This window comes from Sparus aurata, chromosome 11 (genome assembly GCF_900880675.1).
Source record: "Sparus aurata chromosome 11, fSpaAur1.1, whole genome shotgun sequence".
In the NCBI taxonomy this organism is placed as follows: Eukaryota; Metazoa; Chordata; class Actinopteri; order Spariformes; family Sparidae; genus Sparus; species Sparus aurata.
The window spans coordinates 7,733,810-7,751,695 of record NC_044197.1 but is presented as its reverse complement, the minus strand read 5'-3'; the positions used below and the strand labels follow the sequence as shown (position 1 = coordinate 7,751,695).

The 17,886-nt window shown below is 42.1% G+C and overlaps 1 protein-coding gene across 2 annotated transcripts; it reads right to left on the bottom strand.

Moving 5' to 3' along the window:
• Positions 1 to 265: 265 nt before the first annotated feature.
• On the bottom strand, positions 266 to 17,781 carry spata18 (spermatogenesis associated 18). 2 transcript variants are annotated; one of them, XR_003985855.1, is made up of 13 exons: positions 17,334 to 17,781; positions 15,982 to 16,087; positions 15,771 to 15,886; positions 15,564 to 15,682; positions 15,238 to 15,333; positions 15,019 to 15,153; positions 14,638 to 14,869; positions 14,387 to 14,545; positions 14,119 to 14,294; positions 13,680 to 13,803; positions 13,484 to 13,552; positions 12,420 to 12,530; positions 266 to 431 (listed from the first exon to the last, which is right to left on the bottom strand). XR_003985855.1 is itself a non-coding variant. In XM_030432411.1 (12 exons), the coding sequence occupies exons 1-12, from the start codon at positions 17,418 to 17,420 to the stop codon at positions 12,474 to 12,476; spliced, it is 1,476 nt and encodes a 491-aa protein (XP_030288271.1). In that variant the 5' UTR covers positions 17,421 to 17,781; the 3' UTR covers positions 12,340 to 12,473. The 2 variants fall into 2 exon arrangements, 1 of the variants encoding a protein (XP_030288271.1); XM_030432411.1 differs by lacking the exon at positions 266 to 431 and having other exon boundaries at positions 12,340 to 12,530.
• Between the last annotated feature and the right edge of the window lie 105 nt (positions 17,782 to 17,886).

Sequence of the window (17,886 nt, the reverse complement as noted above, 5' to 3'; positions counted from 1 at the left end):
CTTTCCCCTCGTTCCCTACTGCAGAGCTCACTCACTGTGGCTGCATCCACAGGAAACACGGGAGGCAAGATGAGCTTCATATATCCATCATCACATAACACACTCTTTACTGGTGTTTTTAACACTTAAGAGGATAAAACGGCATCTGGAGCGACTTTTACATTCATGAACTGTCCTGACTGCGTTGGTGTGGAGGCAGAAATGATGTGATGTTGCTACAGTAATGTCGAGAATAGAAGACATATTTCTCAGGACAATCACAAACTTCCAGAAAACACAGATTTATATGGAGATTTACACTTTAAAAACCAGGTCATCGGTGCTTGGTTAGGTAGGCATCATGATGCAAAGGAAACACTGCCTCACTTATCTTTCTTCCTGTGTTTCCGTACGTCATCGTCTCTGATTGGCGGGCGCTGCAAAGGACCCCCCTGAAACACAAATTGTTTTAATTACGCATAATTAGCATGATTAGCTCGCCCACATCAACTGAGCACAACCGGTATGTTGATTAGGGAAAAGCCTGTGCATGTTAGATGAACTGATAAGTCAGACAAGCTACTCATCTACAGTGGAAAAATGTCAAATTTGATATGATTTTTCTTGTTACACAACGCCAGCAGGGATTCACATAATTACTGATGCCCTTCATGTTGTCAGTAGTTACTGCCTAGTTGCTTCTGTCATTCGCTCTGATGTGAGATGTTGTGTATATTATTGCCTCCTGGATTTCTCCAATCATAGCTGAACACTAATCATGAAGGCCTCTGTGGTCAGAGTGGGCGTCTGTTGATTTTCCATTGTTCGTTACGATCTGAGGCACAACAAGGTGAGGGGTGACCGAGGCTGTTTGTGTTTTCCTCTAATTTGTTGTAAGATTTAGAAATGAAGCCACAGTAAAAAAAACCCACAGGTGGTCCCGGACATCACACCGGCCTCTCATTCTGTTTCTGTGGAAAGATCCCAGGTTCTTCTCAGAAACCCTCTCTCCCACTGAGCTGTACAGCAGGCAGCATGGACGCACACACACACACACACACACACACACACACACACACACACACACTCACAAACATGCGCATACAATTTGTAACAAAACAATGACAGCTACCGTGGTTGTCGGTAAATTTTGGGAGGCCTTCGGCTTCTTCCTAGAAACTGACGATATGGCAGGTATCAGTGATGTGAAACAACAGAAATGAGACAATGTGTGATTTTTGGTCGAGCGTCAGGTCTATTTTTGTACAGGGTCATTTCTGCAAAACAAAGTAACTACTTATGATTGTTTTCCCAGAAGAAGAGAAGTTTTCTGAAGAAGGACAACTGCAGACAAAGTATCACTCTAACAATTTAATCTTATTCTTTTATGGAACTCGAGCTACAGTGTTTTATTAAATACATACACCTGTGTTTTTCTGTTCTTTGTTTTATTAAGTAAGATAAGACAGGTCTCCTCTGATTGGTCAGCTCTCAGAGGCCCGAGCAGGAAACACAAACTGTGTTTCTGCATCAGCTCTGCAGGTGTTTCTTTAGTTTTATTGCAGCTTTATCTTAAATTGATTTTTACTATCATCAGGGGTTTTTTTTCCCAGTTCTGTTTATTCTTCGACTTGTTCTCGGTGTATATGGTCTTGATACAATGTGGATCAACTGAATCTGGACTGATGAATCTCAAATTGTGTAACAGCCCTCTCAGACCAGATCAGTGAGCAGAGACAGCATCCACCCGGATTTATGCCTCGGTTACAAAGAAATGAGCAGCGTATACAAAAGACTCTGTTTTAATCATGTTAACTAAACAAAGCCCTGCAACGCGATCTTGACTCCTTAGTCAGGGCTATTTTGGGGACAGCTGTATCGGAAAAGACCAAAAATAAGCCCGCTGTTTCTCACTAATTGTGACTTGAGGAGTGCTCTAAAAACAGATGTTTCTTGTGAATTCCTGTACCAAGCCCCTGGAGAGAGGAGAGGAGGGCTCAGTGACTTTGAGTGGAGAACCAGTGTGTACCAATGTCACTATGAGCCCTTCTATGTCCACAGCCCCACAAGACATAACAACTCACATTTAAACCATGTCAGTGCCAAGCAGAGTTCAGAAGACTCTTTACTTTCAGATTTGAAAGATCAACAAATATTAAGTGTTTAATGTCAAAACTAATGTCTTTATAACAGTTGTGAGATGTGGATATCTGACTTTAAGGTGTGTAGTTTTGGGTAAGAAATGTACATTTTAATCCAAAAACGTTCTTTCTTCAGAGGGTCCGGCTCTGCATTCGACTCTCTAGCAGGATCTGAGAAGTTGAGCACTAAGAAGACAATGTTGCACAGTGTGTATTCTTTTTTATTTATGGCAAAGGATGAGTCAAGCCTTCTCAATCATCATCTGTGTGATCGTGTCAGGACATTTTTGGGGTAGTTATTTTTCTTGTTTGCGTTCAAAAAGTTGAATGAGTAACATGTGAGATAATCGTTGCTTTATTTCCTTATAGTCCACTTACCCATGAATCAGCTGGGTGGAGCGCTGGCAGCGTTATTTTCCAGGTAACCCCGCCATCTGATACCAGTGACATCCAAATTTACATCTACTGAGTTCAGAGCTGAACAAGCACAAATAAACAACTTCCAGTCACAAATAAAAAGCAACGTCATTTCTGTAAACATACAAAGCTTTCCTGAGAACTCGGTTTCTCTTTGGTTTTATAGCCGACTGTTTAATGCCAGTGAGTCAGACTTGCGGGAAAAATGATGGATTGTTGTTTGAGAAATCCACAAGGGCACACTGTTTGGCAAAAATAGCTCTTAACTGTCAGCCGACTCACAAAGCAACTGTGGGAAACATGGGCGTGTACTAACTTTGAGAAACACAAACAAAAAATGAGAATCTACTAATATTTTGAATGTCACACACTTGAATTTACTCTTATGTTGTTGTTGACCTCAGCCATCGTGATTAAACGAGAACTACTTCACAGATTTCCACAAAATTTGGATGGAGAATGGGTCTCCGCCAAAAAAAGATCCCACTCACGTTTGGTGCAGATCAAGTTAAAGGGATGGATCCAGGATCTTTGTGTTCCTTTCTTTAACACAGTGAGATCGAACATCTTTCAGCATTTTCGATCTTGATGATAAGAATTAGGCGTATTTAGATGGATGCTCTCTTTGAGTGAATACAGTAATGCAGACACAAATAAAAATCCAGATCAAGCAGATCTAAAAACGTTTAATCTGATTTTGGACTGGGCTTGATTGAATTAATGGGGACTGTTGGACTTTGGCCATAGTGTGCATTTTACTGAGTGCCATTTTTGTTTCTTTGTGTTTATACTGTGAGTAAACGTGAGCAGTGCAGCCACTGCAGATAATGATTTAGTTCCAGTTACAGGGATTAAATCCAGGTCTATAAATGTTAGCACTGGTGTCCCCCAGGGTTCAACTCTGGGAGCACTTCTTTTTACTTCTCACTGTGTGTTAACCGCCTTGTTCTCGGTATTCCTCATGCCAATTGTCACTTTTATTTGGACATGTGGTGAATAAAGCTTCATTTCATGACTCCCTCTGACCAGATGTTGCCCGATTTAATCAACCAATCATGTGGTTGCTGTCCACCTTTCTGCAGAGACTGTTGTACAGGAAAGGTTACCGCTCACAAAAAGGCTTTTAATTTAATAACTGTGTAAAGAGGGGGCGGCTGTAGCTCAGTGATTGGAAGGTCGCTGGTTCGATTCCCCGGCTCCCCTTGGGTGGGACTGTGCTACATGTCGAAGTATCCTTGAGCAAGATACTGAACCCCAGAATTGCTCCTGATGTGCAGTTGGCACCCTGTGGGGCAGCCACTGCCATCAGTAAGGGTCCTGCAATGAGCTGGCAACTCATTCAGGGTGTACCCTGGCCTTCGCCCATGAGTAAAACTGGATCTGGCCCCAGTAAACCCCGCAACCCCTCAGGGGGGATAAAAAGCGGCAACATCCCGCGACCCTCACGGAAAAAGCAGAAAAGCAAACGAACAAACGAACGAACGAACTGTGTAAAGAAATGTCACCAAGATGAGGACAATTTGTTTTTCATTCCTCTGTTGAGATGCGTTTTGTCAGATTTCTTTCTGACTGGCAACACGTGTCGATGCCCAGACGGTCGCATTGTTCCTCCCAATGAAAGAGAAAGATCAGGAAGCTCAGAGTGGCAATGAGCCCATTCATTCAAGTTCTTTGTTTTATTGTTGTTCTTTTACAGAATAGGGCTTCAAAACATTTGCAGCTATGAATCAGCACCCTATAATTTATGTTTTCTCTCCCTGTTATAAAATATGACCAGAAATGCGTCTCTTGTCCAGATATGGTTCTTAATGACAATGACATACATACATACACATGACAGGTACACATAATGACTAGTTGTGATACCTGTGGATGTAAAAATAGCACTCCACATCATCTATTGTCATGCTGGCTGAACACGTGTTTTGCAGCTAAGGATGCCTTCCAGAACAACAGACATACAAACAATACACAGGATTGAACTGACCTTTAATTGCCTCCTCTTTATAGAAATACTTAACTACTATGTTTATTTTCTCGGTTGCACACAGGAAGAGTGGATGTCCCTCGAGCACCTCCAACCACATTATCTTGCTCGGAACACTTCCTATCACTTTACTACACCACCAAATCAGCTTAGGATCTTAGTCAGAGACCGCTGATGACTGCAGTCATGGACAGTCACTGTGACGCTTGAGCCACCACAGCCCTCCTACAAGCCTCACGATGCCTCATTTCTTCTATTCTTTTTTACTACAATGAGCTAGAAAAATTTTACTTTCTGCCCTTTCTTGGGAAGTTGACTATTGGGCAAAACAGAGGGGCATATTTTAAGACAGACTGGCAGCCCTGTGTTGGTTCAGGGGCCCCGGGCAGACAGGCATGCATATATCATAGTAGCTGGAGATCAGCTGGAAAGTGTTTGTCCCACCAGCACAATCAGTATGTTAAGTGAGAGGTTTACCAGAAGGGATTAGACATGATTACTGACGGAGTGGTGCTCACTGTAAGCAGTGTGTTTCCAGTGGTGGAAAGTCAATTTACTCAAGTACTGAAGAACAATTGTACTGACTTGAGTACTTCAAGATCCAAGATTTATAGTCATCCTACAATTCAAGATTACATAATGCAATAACACAGTAGCAGTACAATCCAATGAATAAAAAATAGTCAAGTCACAGAAATGAACTTTGTGTGTTGGGTGAGCACAGGAGGACTGAAGCTGCTCCATAGTCTGGTGGTGCAGCCGGAGGTACTTCTCTGTCCTTGGTTTTGTGGACACTGAGCAGTAGATTGTTCTCTGTGCACCACTCTGTAAAGACTTGCCATTTTATTCTCCTTCACTTTACTCTGGGACATGCAGTTTGTACTTTTTACTGCACTAAGCGTATTTAACAGCTGTTGTTTCCAGTTAGTTTACAGATTAATATTTTAAATCCAAACAATGTAATTATCTGTATGTGTTCCTGTTTTTCTTTTCTTAATTGTTGGTTGAGGTTTTCTTTCTGTCCTGGCTTGTCATGTCTGATATATGCTTCATGTTAATCACGAACGTTGCGCTATGATAAACAGTGTGTAACAGCATGTGAGGTATTTAATCTCAACCGACTAAAGTATTAAAATGCCCACATGTTTGCCCATTAATGCATCCATAGGATTAATCCAGTAGTATGTATTATATAACACTCAGAAAAGGGTCAATTTGTGCTTTTATTTGTGATATCCGTGTGCTGATAATAATTCTGTATTTCTACCCTGGGTGTATGACTTTCCCTTGTAATTACTGAAGTACAGGATTTGACTACTATTTCCTCTGTGGATTTAAGAAACTGGGATACACTGAAGTAAATTATAGTGTTGAGCTGCCATCTGGTGGTTAAATTATGTAACTGTTGAAAAGAAATGTATCTCTGGACGCTTTTCTGCAACCCCCGGGGGTTAAAAAGTCAGACCTGAGCCAATTCCCTCCTCACGTTGGATCAAATCCAAACATAAACACTACTGGTTAATCAAAGTGTTCTTATTGATGTCTTCTTGCGGTGCTTTTACTGTTCCCTCCCAGCCTCTTGAATTTGCTATCCTTTTGAAAATGTCTTTGCAACGAACAGATTTCATCTCCGTCTGCTTTCCTTTGAAGGCAGTTTGACCTCCTCACATCTGTTCCTGAGAGACAGAAACAGACAGAAGACAGACAGACACATCCGAGGACAGTGTAATGTGTCCAGTCAGTGTGTGTAAAGCAGTAAAGACTCAGCACCCCTGGAGGTCAAACCGCAGCCACATGAAAGTTTCCATATATTAAATAGTTGTACGTGTTCGCTGAGAGGCCAGTACTGTTTCAGCTCTCCATCAGTCCACCAGATCTGTCTTCTTTTTTTTTTTTCCTCTATAATGGTTCTGTACTCCCTCCCTGTTCAGGGTGGGGGCGTTCAAGCACCGAAGCCAGTCGGACACGAGATTGGCGCCAGGTTTGATCGCCTGTTTCCGTGAGAGTATCAAATCCAAGCAAAGTGTAACAAGCCCCGGCGGAGCACTAACCTCAGAAACTCACACCTGCAGCCACGGCACTCTGCCCTGCCAGTGCTACTCTGTAATGCATAAGGATGGCTGTTATTCCCATTAATCACATCATCCAGATGTGTTTTAACATGAAGCATTCCAGCATCCAAGGCAAGGCTCCCTTTCGAGGTAAAGAAGAGGGTCAAGTTCACCGCAGTGCACCTCCTGACAAAGCAACCCATGTAATTACAGTGCAGAGTGACATCTGTGCTCAGCAGCTGAGGGGTTCTTCAATCTGAAATGTAAATAGGTTCCTCTCTGCCAAGCAGAGCGAACCCTCCAAAACCCATTGACGTCACGTTGGTCTCAGTTTTCCTCGAGAAAGAGGAAAGGTCGTGACAGCCTCTGAGGCTTTAATGACGTGTTAAAAACAATTACGGGGGAAAAAAACGTGAACCAAATCACCTCAGCCTGGGCTCTGCTTTTGTGTCGCAGCTCTTTCAAGATCATGAAAGGCAGGGCACATGATCACCAGGCCAGGTCTGCAGGAAAATATGACTGTTTAACAGAGCTGCATGATTTCTGCACTTCAGCTGGTCGTGGGCCCATTTCATCTGTTTGATCCCCCAGTGTCATCCGATGTCAGGAAATCACAGGTTTGTTATCAATCAATCAATCAATCAATCAGACTTTATTTATAGAGCACTTTTCATACATCGTAATATTTTACAGAATTAAAACAGTAACAATTTCAATACCCCCCCCCCACACACACACACACACACACACACAAACATACGCAAACACATACTCCCACCTACACACACACGTATCCAGCTACTTAAACACAGTAAGTGAAGTAAAAGAGTGAGTAATAATAAATGAATAAAGGGTAATAAATAAAACAAGGCATTAACAACAGGTGTTGCGGAACTGAGGAAACGCTATCATTGATGTATTTCACTGAGGAGACACTAGAGGCAGTAAAATAAGATGAAATAATAAAATAATAAAACACTTAGACTGATAAAATACTAAAAAAGGAGGTTAAAAGTCTAAAACTGCTGTGAAATCAATCATATAAATAGGTAAATTGTGAATACAGTAAAACAAGATAAAACACAATAATTTAGGTAAATAGATAAGTGGTGAGTGAATAGATAAGTAGAATAAAACCAGGTTTAAGCAGAATAAGACTCAATAAATAAATCAAATTCAGCTAAAAGCTAGCCTAAAAAGGAAGGTCTTAAGGTTGCTCTCAAAAGTATCAACATTCTCCAGCGCCTTCAGGCGTATTCCCAACGTTAAAGGATACGTTCCCCCTAAATTTAAATTGCAGCCATCATCTTTCCTCTCTTAAGCCTGTGGAAAGTCGGGTGGTGTGTCGTAGTCCACAGTTTCTTCGAAAAAAAAAAAAAAAAGAGGTAGATGGGAACTTGTTTTTTTTTTTTTTGTTCTAAATTTCTTCTTACAGCTTGACTGGCGTATTCCAAGTCTATGGAAGCCCTGATAAATTGATTTGAAAACAAGTTATTTACACCCTTTTAAGCTGAAATCTTCACTATGCTAAGCTAAAACTGTTAGCATGCACCCAGTCTGAAGTGGCTGCTCGAGCTCAACTGCACGTCAAAGGTGTAAAAAATGTCTTTTCAGATCAATTCTTGATCTCTGGCTTCTGGAGACTTGGATTACCCTTTACGAGCTGTATGATGCCATTATATCATTTTTTTACGGCGGGGTGTGTGCTTTTAAACTAAGCAGTGAATATTTCAGCCAGAAAAAGGGTGGAAATAAAATGTTTTAAAATCTGTTTGGGATCTCTGGGCTTTCATGGACTTGAAATGGGCCGCATGAGCTGCATGTAGACATCTCTTATTTATTTAATTCTTTAAAAAACAAGTCCTCATCTCCTTCAGTCGTTGAGGAGAATGCTACAACACCACTTTCCTGTGAAGCTCCAGAAATCGTTTGCGGACTCTTTACCGGACTTTCCATCAGCATGGGGGTGAGAACATACTGGCTGAGTTTTCATTCTTGGATGAAGTTCTGCTCTAACACAGGCACCAACCTTTGTAAGACTATCCTGAGGAGAGCACATCCAATCGTTTGACTTGCAAATATTCTTAATCGATTTCTGCATGTGATGGCCCAGAGCAGGAAGAGGAAACGCTCCCGACAAATGTCTGCCCTGGGAAAAAGAGAGTCCAAATACAAGTCGTTTTTTTCTTTATTTGACATGATGGTTGTCATAGAGAAAGGAAGGAAGTTATTTATCCATGGTATCGCTGGGATTCGATCACTTGATGTCTGATCTCACTGGAGCTGAGAGAGAGGATCAGCAGTCACGCCTGTTTGCTCCTCATAAGCACCCATTGGGCCGCTGCCTGCAGCCAGCCCGCGCTATGACCTCACACGTCCGTTTGTGCCAAGGAAAATCGCCCCTTGGGTGTTCCAGCGCGGCTGAGAGTGGGAATAAAGAGGGTGGGGTCCATGTGGTGCATTTAGGATTATTCACACACAACATTGAAACTGATGGATGAAGAAGCAGTCAGTGTGTAAGTACTCGGTCTCTCCATTCCTCGGTTTTGTCCCTCCTGTCATAAATTGTGAGATCCTCCTGAGCGAAACCTGCATCCTGCTCCGTTCCAGATGTGTTTAACGGCCTCTCTGGGCCACAGACACAACTGCTGGTGCAGAGGCCTTGTCGACCGGTGGCTCATTGACCTCCATCCTGAAGCGTGACTCAAAAATCACGGTCGAGCATGACTGGCAACAAGCATTCACGTTAACTTGTTGTTGTCACCAAGTTCAGTCTCTGTGTTTTTTAGTGTCCTCTGTCTCTATTTTTAATATCGCCTTTGATTTACACACTGCAGCCTGGTCACCCATAACCATGTCGTCATGTGGTGTGATATACAGCCCCATTAATTTTCCCCCTCTGGTCTGGCTGTGGGATCAGGGCGGGTGCTCATCATGCGCAAGCTCCAGATACTCAGCTCTCGCCAGCGTCGAGCACATTACAAACATCCAGAGGCAACATCACACGGTCCAGCAGCGTCGAGTCACCAAACTGGAAACTCTGGTTTGAGTCTGTTTAGGGTGAGCTCCAGCCACTACTGTGTGAATAAAGATTTCACTTCTAGCACCTGCTCACACCTCGTCACCGCTGGTCACAGAGGAAATAATAGTTTTTGCTACCATAAGACGGCTAAATCTGCATGCAGAAGCTCCTCGCTGTCAAATGAAAATAGTTTGTCTGGCGCTTTATTGTGTTGCAGTCCGTTTTCAACCTCCTCTCTCATCTTTATCCATCCACAGTCTGGGGTCTCTCGGTCCACGACCACAGCCGACCACAACACACCTAAGTAAATAACCCCCCCCCACCAGGCTCTGAGCTGAGACGGGCTCGACAGGCTTCCTCCCAGACAGTTGTATCATGGTAGCAGGACCTGGCCCGTGTCCCAGGAGCCTGGACCTCTCTGAACCGCTGCAGATCAGACAAGAAGCTCATTGTGTGGGAATGTGATGAGGAGGCATGGCGGAAGTTTCCATGACACAGGTTTCTGCATATTCTACACGTTTCTTTTTCCTAATGCCGATGCAAGGGTTAACAAGGGATATTCTGTTTTTAAGCGAGGATACACTGAGTGTGGCTGTCTGCCTTTTAGAGAAATGGCATACAAGTCAGTGTGGATTTTATGTTTACACTGGAATGACACTGAAATCTTGAGCCATGCCACCCTCAGCATTCAGAATATTTTGTTCTTGACGCAAAATCATAGCCCACACCACATCCTCTCATGATGGATGCTAATACTAATAACTGCAGGTGCAAACCCGTCGTGTAACCTTTAAAAAAGACAAATACTCATAGATGACTGCAAGTTTCATCTAATCCACAAAACAAATTAACTTATTTCCTACCTAATAATCCTGGGTAGCATTGAATTATAAGGAAAAACAACTGCATCTCATCTACACACAGAAGAAGTGGTCAGCAAGTGAACTGTCAGAGGTCAAGCAGGACCGCTGGATCTGTTTCTGCTGCCTGATTTTATATATCAGATATGGTTTGAAGAGCTGGAAGTGCAATCAGTTTGCCTGGCGAGGCAGGCAGGCGGCTGAAGGACGGGGCAATGCCTGGAGGGAGAGCTAATTAAAGAGCTGAGCATGCAGTATCTGAGGCATCATGGCTGGGATGTTGCTGCTGGGATTCCCTCAAGGATTTCATTCATTTTAACTGGTGCGCTTGCACACATGGATGATGCACAATGACTAAAATGGCTGTTGACATATTTACTTTTTTGAGCTTTGAGATTTAGAGAACAATTTCTTGCTAATAAGATTTTGTTCATAAATATAAATATATTTTCTTTGTGTGCAGAGGTACATATGGTGTTGTGACAAATGTTTTTCCTTTCATTTTGTATTTGTGTTAGATGTAAATGAGTTGTCATATGTATACACATGGGCCACATACTTAATCATTCAGACACTAAAGTTGCACACACAGCAGTGTTTTACCTCTCGGGCTCATCTCATGATGGAGTAGCAGCACCACCTACTGTTAAAACAGGGTAGTAGTAGCAACACTGTGATGCAAGAACATGTAAATTGGGGGAAAAACTGATCTTATTGTGGAACAATAACTACAGTGGAATCCTTTGAGAGCCTGAAATACACAAGAGAACAGCATTCATAAGTAAGAAGGGGTTTTTTCGTCAGAAATATGCCCCTGCATGTGTTTAATTTGAATTGATCCAACTGCATTATCATTCCTTTTCAACTTTGGATATACATGAGTACATGTTTTAAACTATAATCTGTACTATAGACATTCATGGATTGATTTTATGGTAAATAAAGCAGTCATTCATAACAGTGTTTAAAGGTGTTGACATGTGTTGCTGCACTGCTGGTAAGGTTACAAAACAATTCATCTAAAGTCAATAAAGTTAGACACAATTAACAACTCAGAGTTGCAGAAAACTAAAAGTTTTATCCTTTAAAAATGCAATCATAAGGCACAGTCAGAGAGTATGTTCACCTCACAACACAAATCAAATCATAGCGAAATCAGGTTGAATTTGTCCTACAGTATTGACCATATTTGAGTACAGTACTATTGGACATGATCATATAAATGACAAAAATGAATAAATACAATTGTCATATTTAATGCATAAAAAAATACCTAGCTGCTGGTCCTACTCTTGTACACAATAACTAACTATTCAAATTTTGATTTAAAAAATATTTTAGTCTTAAAAAGCAAAACATGACATTTTATGTTACGTTAAATGTGTCTTATTGTCTTATTTTATCTCAATGTAATTTTCAGAATATAAAACAACAGCACCAACGCATAAAAACAAGAAATTAAAAAAAAAACACAGCACCCACTAAACCGTAAAATCATACTGACCAATAACAGTCACTCAAGTAATGGAGGAGTTGGAGTTAGCACTTATCATTAGCACCATATTGTCCTACAACGAGCCCCAAAGAAATCTGCTCCACAGACGTTGACTTTTGGTAACAGTGAAGAGGAGTAGAGGTGGAATGTGTTTTACAATAGTTGTAGCTGTAAGACTAAGAAAGTGCTACTGCGCAAGAAGAATGTACTTTTACTGTGTACTAATAATAACTGAACACTGTTAGTATTATCTAGCAAAAGTTGAGGAGAAAATAGAGTAAACTAAGACGACTCATTAGTGAGCTGCCAGGCTATTTTGCTTCAGCTATAATGTACTGACCTCTATGTAATGTCCCATCAACGTAATCTCCGAGCAGCCTTTGGTGGTACAGTATCGAAGGATTTCATCGCTTTATTTGGTGAAAGCAGAAGTGTAACCATACAGATAAACTCCAAAGTAAAAGTACCTCAAACTTTATTTCACTGATATGTAGCACAGGAGTTGTCAGGGAGGTCAGAGTTCACAGGTGGCTGGTTGTGAGACGACCGGGGGACAGGCTTCTTTTGCTGTTAAATGCCTAAAAACAAGAAAAATGACTTGACTATAACTTTTGAGTTAAAATAAAAATAAATCAGAATATATATAGCGGTTAAATTTTGAAGTACAGTACATACCCTTAGAGCCAAGGATGTGCATGCATGTTGTTTAGTGGAAAGAGTGATACATTAAAACTTCCTTGAAAGCATTTAAAGTACAAACTGAGCAAAGGACAAATCCATTGACATTGTTCATACTGAAAAGGGTATTATGTTCTATCATGACCTATCCTGCATTTAAATGTGTGTGTGTTATACATGTTATTGTGCATGTAAAAGATCCTTAAGTTAAAAAGTTACAACAAGAGAAGCTCCTCTCTCCCACAGAAAACACTGCTCCTAAAACACCTCGTCAGTAGTCCCGCCTTTAATTCCGTGACTTTGTGACATCACGCCATGTCACACATTTGGATCATTTATGCCTCGTGGCTGCTTTGGCATGAAATAACTGATTTAGCACAGCTGCTCTGTTGTTACTGGTGCTGGCTCAGATGTGTGTGAGCCGACCCATCAGAGCAGACTGGGTGTTCAGAAGGGGGGCTTTGAAGAGACAGGAGCTAATACAGCTTTTCAGACAGAGGGGGAATACAGAGCTGCAGCAGTGGACAGAATAATATGTGTCCCTTACCATGCAGATGTATGTTAAGATTCTTTTAAAGAAAATCTGAAGCATTTGTTTACCAGATGAGACAAAATAAATATGTGAGATCAACAATCACGATTTTGCCATATGTAGCCCCACGTCTTGTTTTGTGTTTCCAACTCTAACAGAAAAAAAGTCTTTGGTGCTTTTATCTTAACACACTAAATATAATCGTTAGTCATTAGTGGGTCTGAAGTTTATCAGTAGCTTTGTGAGCAAAACCCCAAAATATGCTCCCTGAGTGTTTGGTTGAAATTTAAAGTTATTAATATTATGTAATTAGTGACTTACGAGACTTCGAGATGGGCTGAGAGAGCGAGAGCGCACAGGGCTGGCAGTCTGGCTCCGGCTTCTACTCCACTGCAAAGACAGACATGTCACCAGTAAACACATGAGCCTTTCCATCTACTCTCATAACTTTACACTGTCCTCTAAAGTAACACCTCAATGAATTGTTATTTTTTTAGAGTCGATATAGATTCAGTACCAGGGCGCCCCTTCGAGTCACAGCCTCGCCCTTCACTACCACAGCATCTCCATCCATCAAGGCCGGCCACACATGGTGCATCACCAGCGGAGCGGTGAACTCAGAGTCATAGCTGCGACGATACCTGTCAGACAGAGAGGAGGGGGAAAACAAAAGCGTTGAGGATTTAAGTGTGTCTCATCTAAGTGTGGAGGGTGACATCTACTGGTAGAGACGGTGAATAACCAATAAATACAGTAACAAGCTGCAGTTCATTGGGTAGAGTTTTTTCCATGATTAGCACTAAATGTAGAATGGTAGGTCAACTCAATGCATCGATACTGACCCAACAGCTTTACTCTGAAACCTTTAACGAGAACCTAATTCCTTTAAAAGAACAAACTTTGTGCAGCTGTGATGCATAATCTAGACACATTTACCACAATAAAAACCAACTGACTTTTTCTCGTTGTAAAGTTCTCCATCGCTAGCAAAAGCTAGGTCAAGAGCGGGGGCCAGTGTCTGCATGGCAAAGGCCACCCTGCACGTGTCCCTGATCAAGGCACTGATGAGGACAAAGTCCACCTCTGGTGGGAAGGAGATCCGAGGGTTTACATTCATGGCATTGATCACATCCTGGGAGGAGATGAAATACACAGTCAGTATGAAACAAAATTAATTTCCTTATAAATGCTGCAGAGGACATATGAAGATTTATTTAGTCCTACATTGACACTGGTCTGGACATCATAGAGGTCCAGGTTCCTGACGATGTAATCCACAGCTGCATCCTCCAGACTCTCTGGCCCAAAGTGGGACGGGGACAGTGTCTTTCTCACGCGCAGCTTGAACTGACGGTAAGCCAGTTTTGCGGTCTTAAAGGATTCCTGTGACATGAAAACATGGATGAATATATCATATACCAGCCAGTCACATCTGCCATTCTCTACAGGTGGCTCCACAATAATTAGAGTCATACCACGACAGCAATGAAGATGATTTTCTGGACCATCTCTAAGTCAGTGATGTAGCGTCGAAGCAGGGTCTGGGCCTCCAGACGCTCCACAGCATACAGGTCGCTGAAGCGCGATACGAGGCGTGCATGGCGGGAAGAGTTTGTGAGCTGAGCTCTGGTGGGCGACTCACTCTTCATGGGGCTGGAAGAGCGGCTCAGTCTGGGCAAGGGGCTCGGAGAACGACTTCTAACCAACCTGAGGGAGAAATTTAGATCATCATTTGAGACTTTATTCTGTGTGGTGTGTGTGTGTGTGTGTGTGCGTGTGTGTGTGTGTGTGTGTGTGTGTGTGTGTGTGTGTGTGTGTGTGTGTGTGTGTGTGTGCGCGCACATGTTAAGTTTTACCTCTCCTGCAGCATGGCCTTCTCTGTGCTCACGTAGGACACCTCATCTCTCAGCAAGCGTATCTGCCTCTCATAATCATCAACAGCGCCCAGCTTCCTCTTGTAAATCTCCACCTGATCGTGCGCTGACCGTAAACTGAAACACAGACACAGCTCACATCAACAGAGGAGCACGTACTGTATACTGCATATCACTCCAGTGTTGTCGTGCATCACCCACTCTGCTTTCAGTTGTAATATTTCATCTTCAGTGGCAAGCAGAGTGGTAGCTGATTTGCTCTTTGTGTCATCCAGTTCCTTATGAGCATCGACCAATCTGTTAAAACAAAGAAATCAGAACATACAATTCAGGTGAGGAGGTATGAATGAAAATAAAATGTGCAATCAGTCTTTAAACACTGTACATCTCCTTGTTCATGGACTTGTATCCATGTTGTGTAATATTTCAATTATCTAAACACAATTAATGCCAGTTGAGGTATAAAAGCTCTGGCTGCATCCCTTTACTCTACTTGTACTGTCTTATATCTCTTGTATCAGACTCACTCTGCTCTGACATGGTCCAGCTGCAGACGAGTGGAGCACAGCTGAGTGTCCAGCTTCTGAACCTCGCTATCATGGGAGGCAGAGAGCTCCCTGATCCTCCTGTCCTTTTCCACTGAATCCTGATGACAAAAAAATCATACCATACTGTAAAATGATATACAGTACTCACAACATCAGATTCGAATATTGATGGACAGATGATGTCACCTGGATGAGCTGTAGGCTGGTGTCATCAGTGACTGAGGGCCTCCCCATTGAGAAACAAGTTCCAAGCCACGGCAGCAGGCGCGTTTTGAGGGTGTCCACTCCAGCGTAGTGTCCACCTGATTCATGAGTGTGTGTTTAATAGTTCATGAGTGGTTATAACCCAGTTGATACTTTGTAAATGAACATCTTAAACAGATTTGAAAAAAATCACCTTCAGCAGCTGTGAGGTTTAGGATGGCGAACAGTTGGCCCTGGATCTTGGCGGTGAGTTCAATCAGCTCACAACATCTATTTAGATTCTGGTCACAGGAAATTACCTGGGAAGGTAAATATCAGTCAAATTACTACAGGCTGTATGCTATAGGTTTGCTCTTTTCTGTTTTGGCTTCCTATATATTTTCAGTTATAGCCAAATATAATATAATGCTATAGTGGAACTATTTAGAATGATGGTTAAAATTACTTAAAGTGCAGACAAGAATTTTATAACAGACAGATGATAAAGGTGCACCATGTTGATTTGGGGGAAGATCAGAGGAGAAAGATCTTCATTGCCTAATTTTGCCTTAACTTTACGAACAAGCTGTCTTTGTTTTCATGACTGAATGAACTGAATAAACAGACTGACCTTAGAGGACATCATAGAATCACACTATTGTACTTTTATTACTTATTACTACTTTTTATTTGGCAGACCCTGCCACCTTAGTAGCTTCAAACAGTGTTCTGGGGACCTTTTTTCTATCTGAGATCAATTAGTCAGTTTTGAGAGAAAAATCAGATTTGTTATTAAGAAATCATTGATATTGTCAATATTACAATTCTTAGTTTGAATGTCTTCTCCAAAACTAAATAGTGCCCCTTTAAGTGATATCCGCCACTCATACCAATCACCAGAAGCAACAGGTAGCTAGGCCGGTGTTATTGCAACCCCCCCATGACACGACAACAGGTTTAACGCCATACTTCGACTGTTGCGTGCATTCATAGTGTAGCTGCGAGTTATTACTAGATTTTCGTTTAAATATATCACTTCCAGTCCCTCTGAAACGGGCTGTTCGCGATGTGTTCCGGTCTGACCAGAGTTGCACCGGAAGTGATAGGACGTGAATGATCTGAAGCAAAAGATCTTTGGAATAGTCCTACGGTAGCCATGACGACTGGCGTCCATAGCAACCAAACTCTACCTGGAAATCAATGTAATCTAAACAAGTGCATTCCTTTACTGTAGTTTTCATATTATGTTTTGAATTTGTGATGCATTTATCAACCACTGTGCTTCTATTGCCTTATTCTAACGAAAAAAAATAAACATTACATTAAATATATATATTTAAAAAAAAATAATTAGTCGACATTGGTAAACAAAGCAACTTTCCAGAGAAGAGTATTATTATAAAATACACTTTGACTAAAATATAGCTAGCTTGAATTCAGCTGTATGCTACACAGATATCATTTTAGCCACTAACACACGAGATAACCACCGTGAAACGGATAGCTAAGGCTGGCCGAAGTGCTGTGGTCAGATTTAGGTCGGTCATTACTTATTAATGAACTTACATGGTAGTCTTTGTGCCAGCTCTCAAGCTTGTCCTGTAAGACGCTGAAGGAGGATGTAATGGCCAGTCTCCTCAGCGTGTCGGCCATGTCCGCGCACAATAACTAGCGTAACAGGTTAAAAAAAAAAATGCCCCTGGAGGAGGACAGCAGCCGGGGGTACAACCTCTGAGGGGAGTGTAGTAAAAATTCCTGTCCCGGCAGCTTTTTTCTCTCCACCTACGACACAGATGCCAAGCGCCGCCTCAGTTGTGGCAACCGAGTGGAGGAGAGGAGACACCGACAACCAAACCACGCAGAGTTTTAAATAAATAAACTGGGAGCTCTGTCAGTCGCTCCTCTGCGGGCTCCGCTCCCCGGTGATGTAAATACGATTGTAACGTCATCCTGTCAAACGACACCAAAGGCCCGCAGAGTAAAACCCTGTGAGTCAGGAACACAGATATGAGCTGATGCTTCAGCACAAGGCATCAGATCCGATTATCAAACAGCAGGCCACATTAAACTGAATTAGATGTGCAGCGAGTGTGTGTCAGGGCACATTTAAAACGATAAC

Excerpts from the sequence above, each read along its gene's own strand:
- spata18 (XM_030432411.1), bottom strand. The coding sequence starts at position 17,420 with ATGGCCGACACGCTGAGGAGACTGGCCATTACATCCTCCTTCAGCGTC. Across the intron at positions 15,683-15,770 it reads CCAGCCTACAGCTCATCCAG|GATTCAGTGGAAAAGGACAG; the intron begins GTGACATCATCT and ends TTTTGTCATCAG. Across the intron at positions 12,531-13,483 it reads TCAGCCCATCTCGAAGTCTC|GCATTTAACAGCAAAAGAAG; the intron begins GTAAGTCACTAA and ends TCTTGTTTTTAG.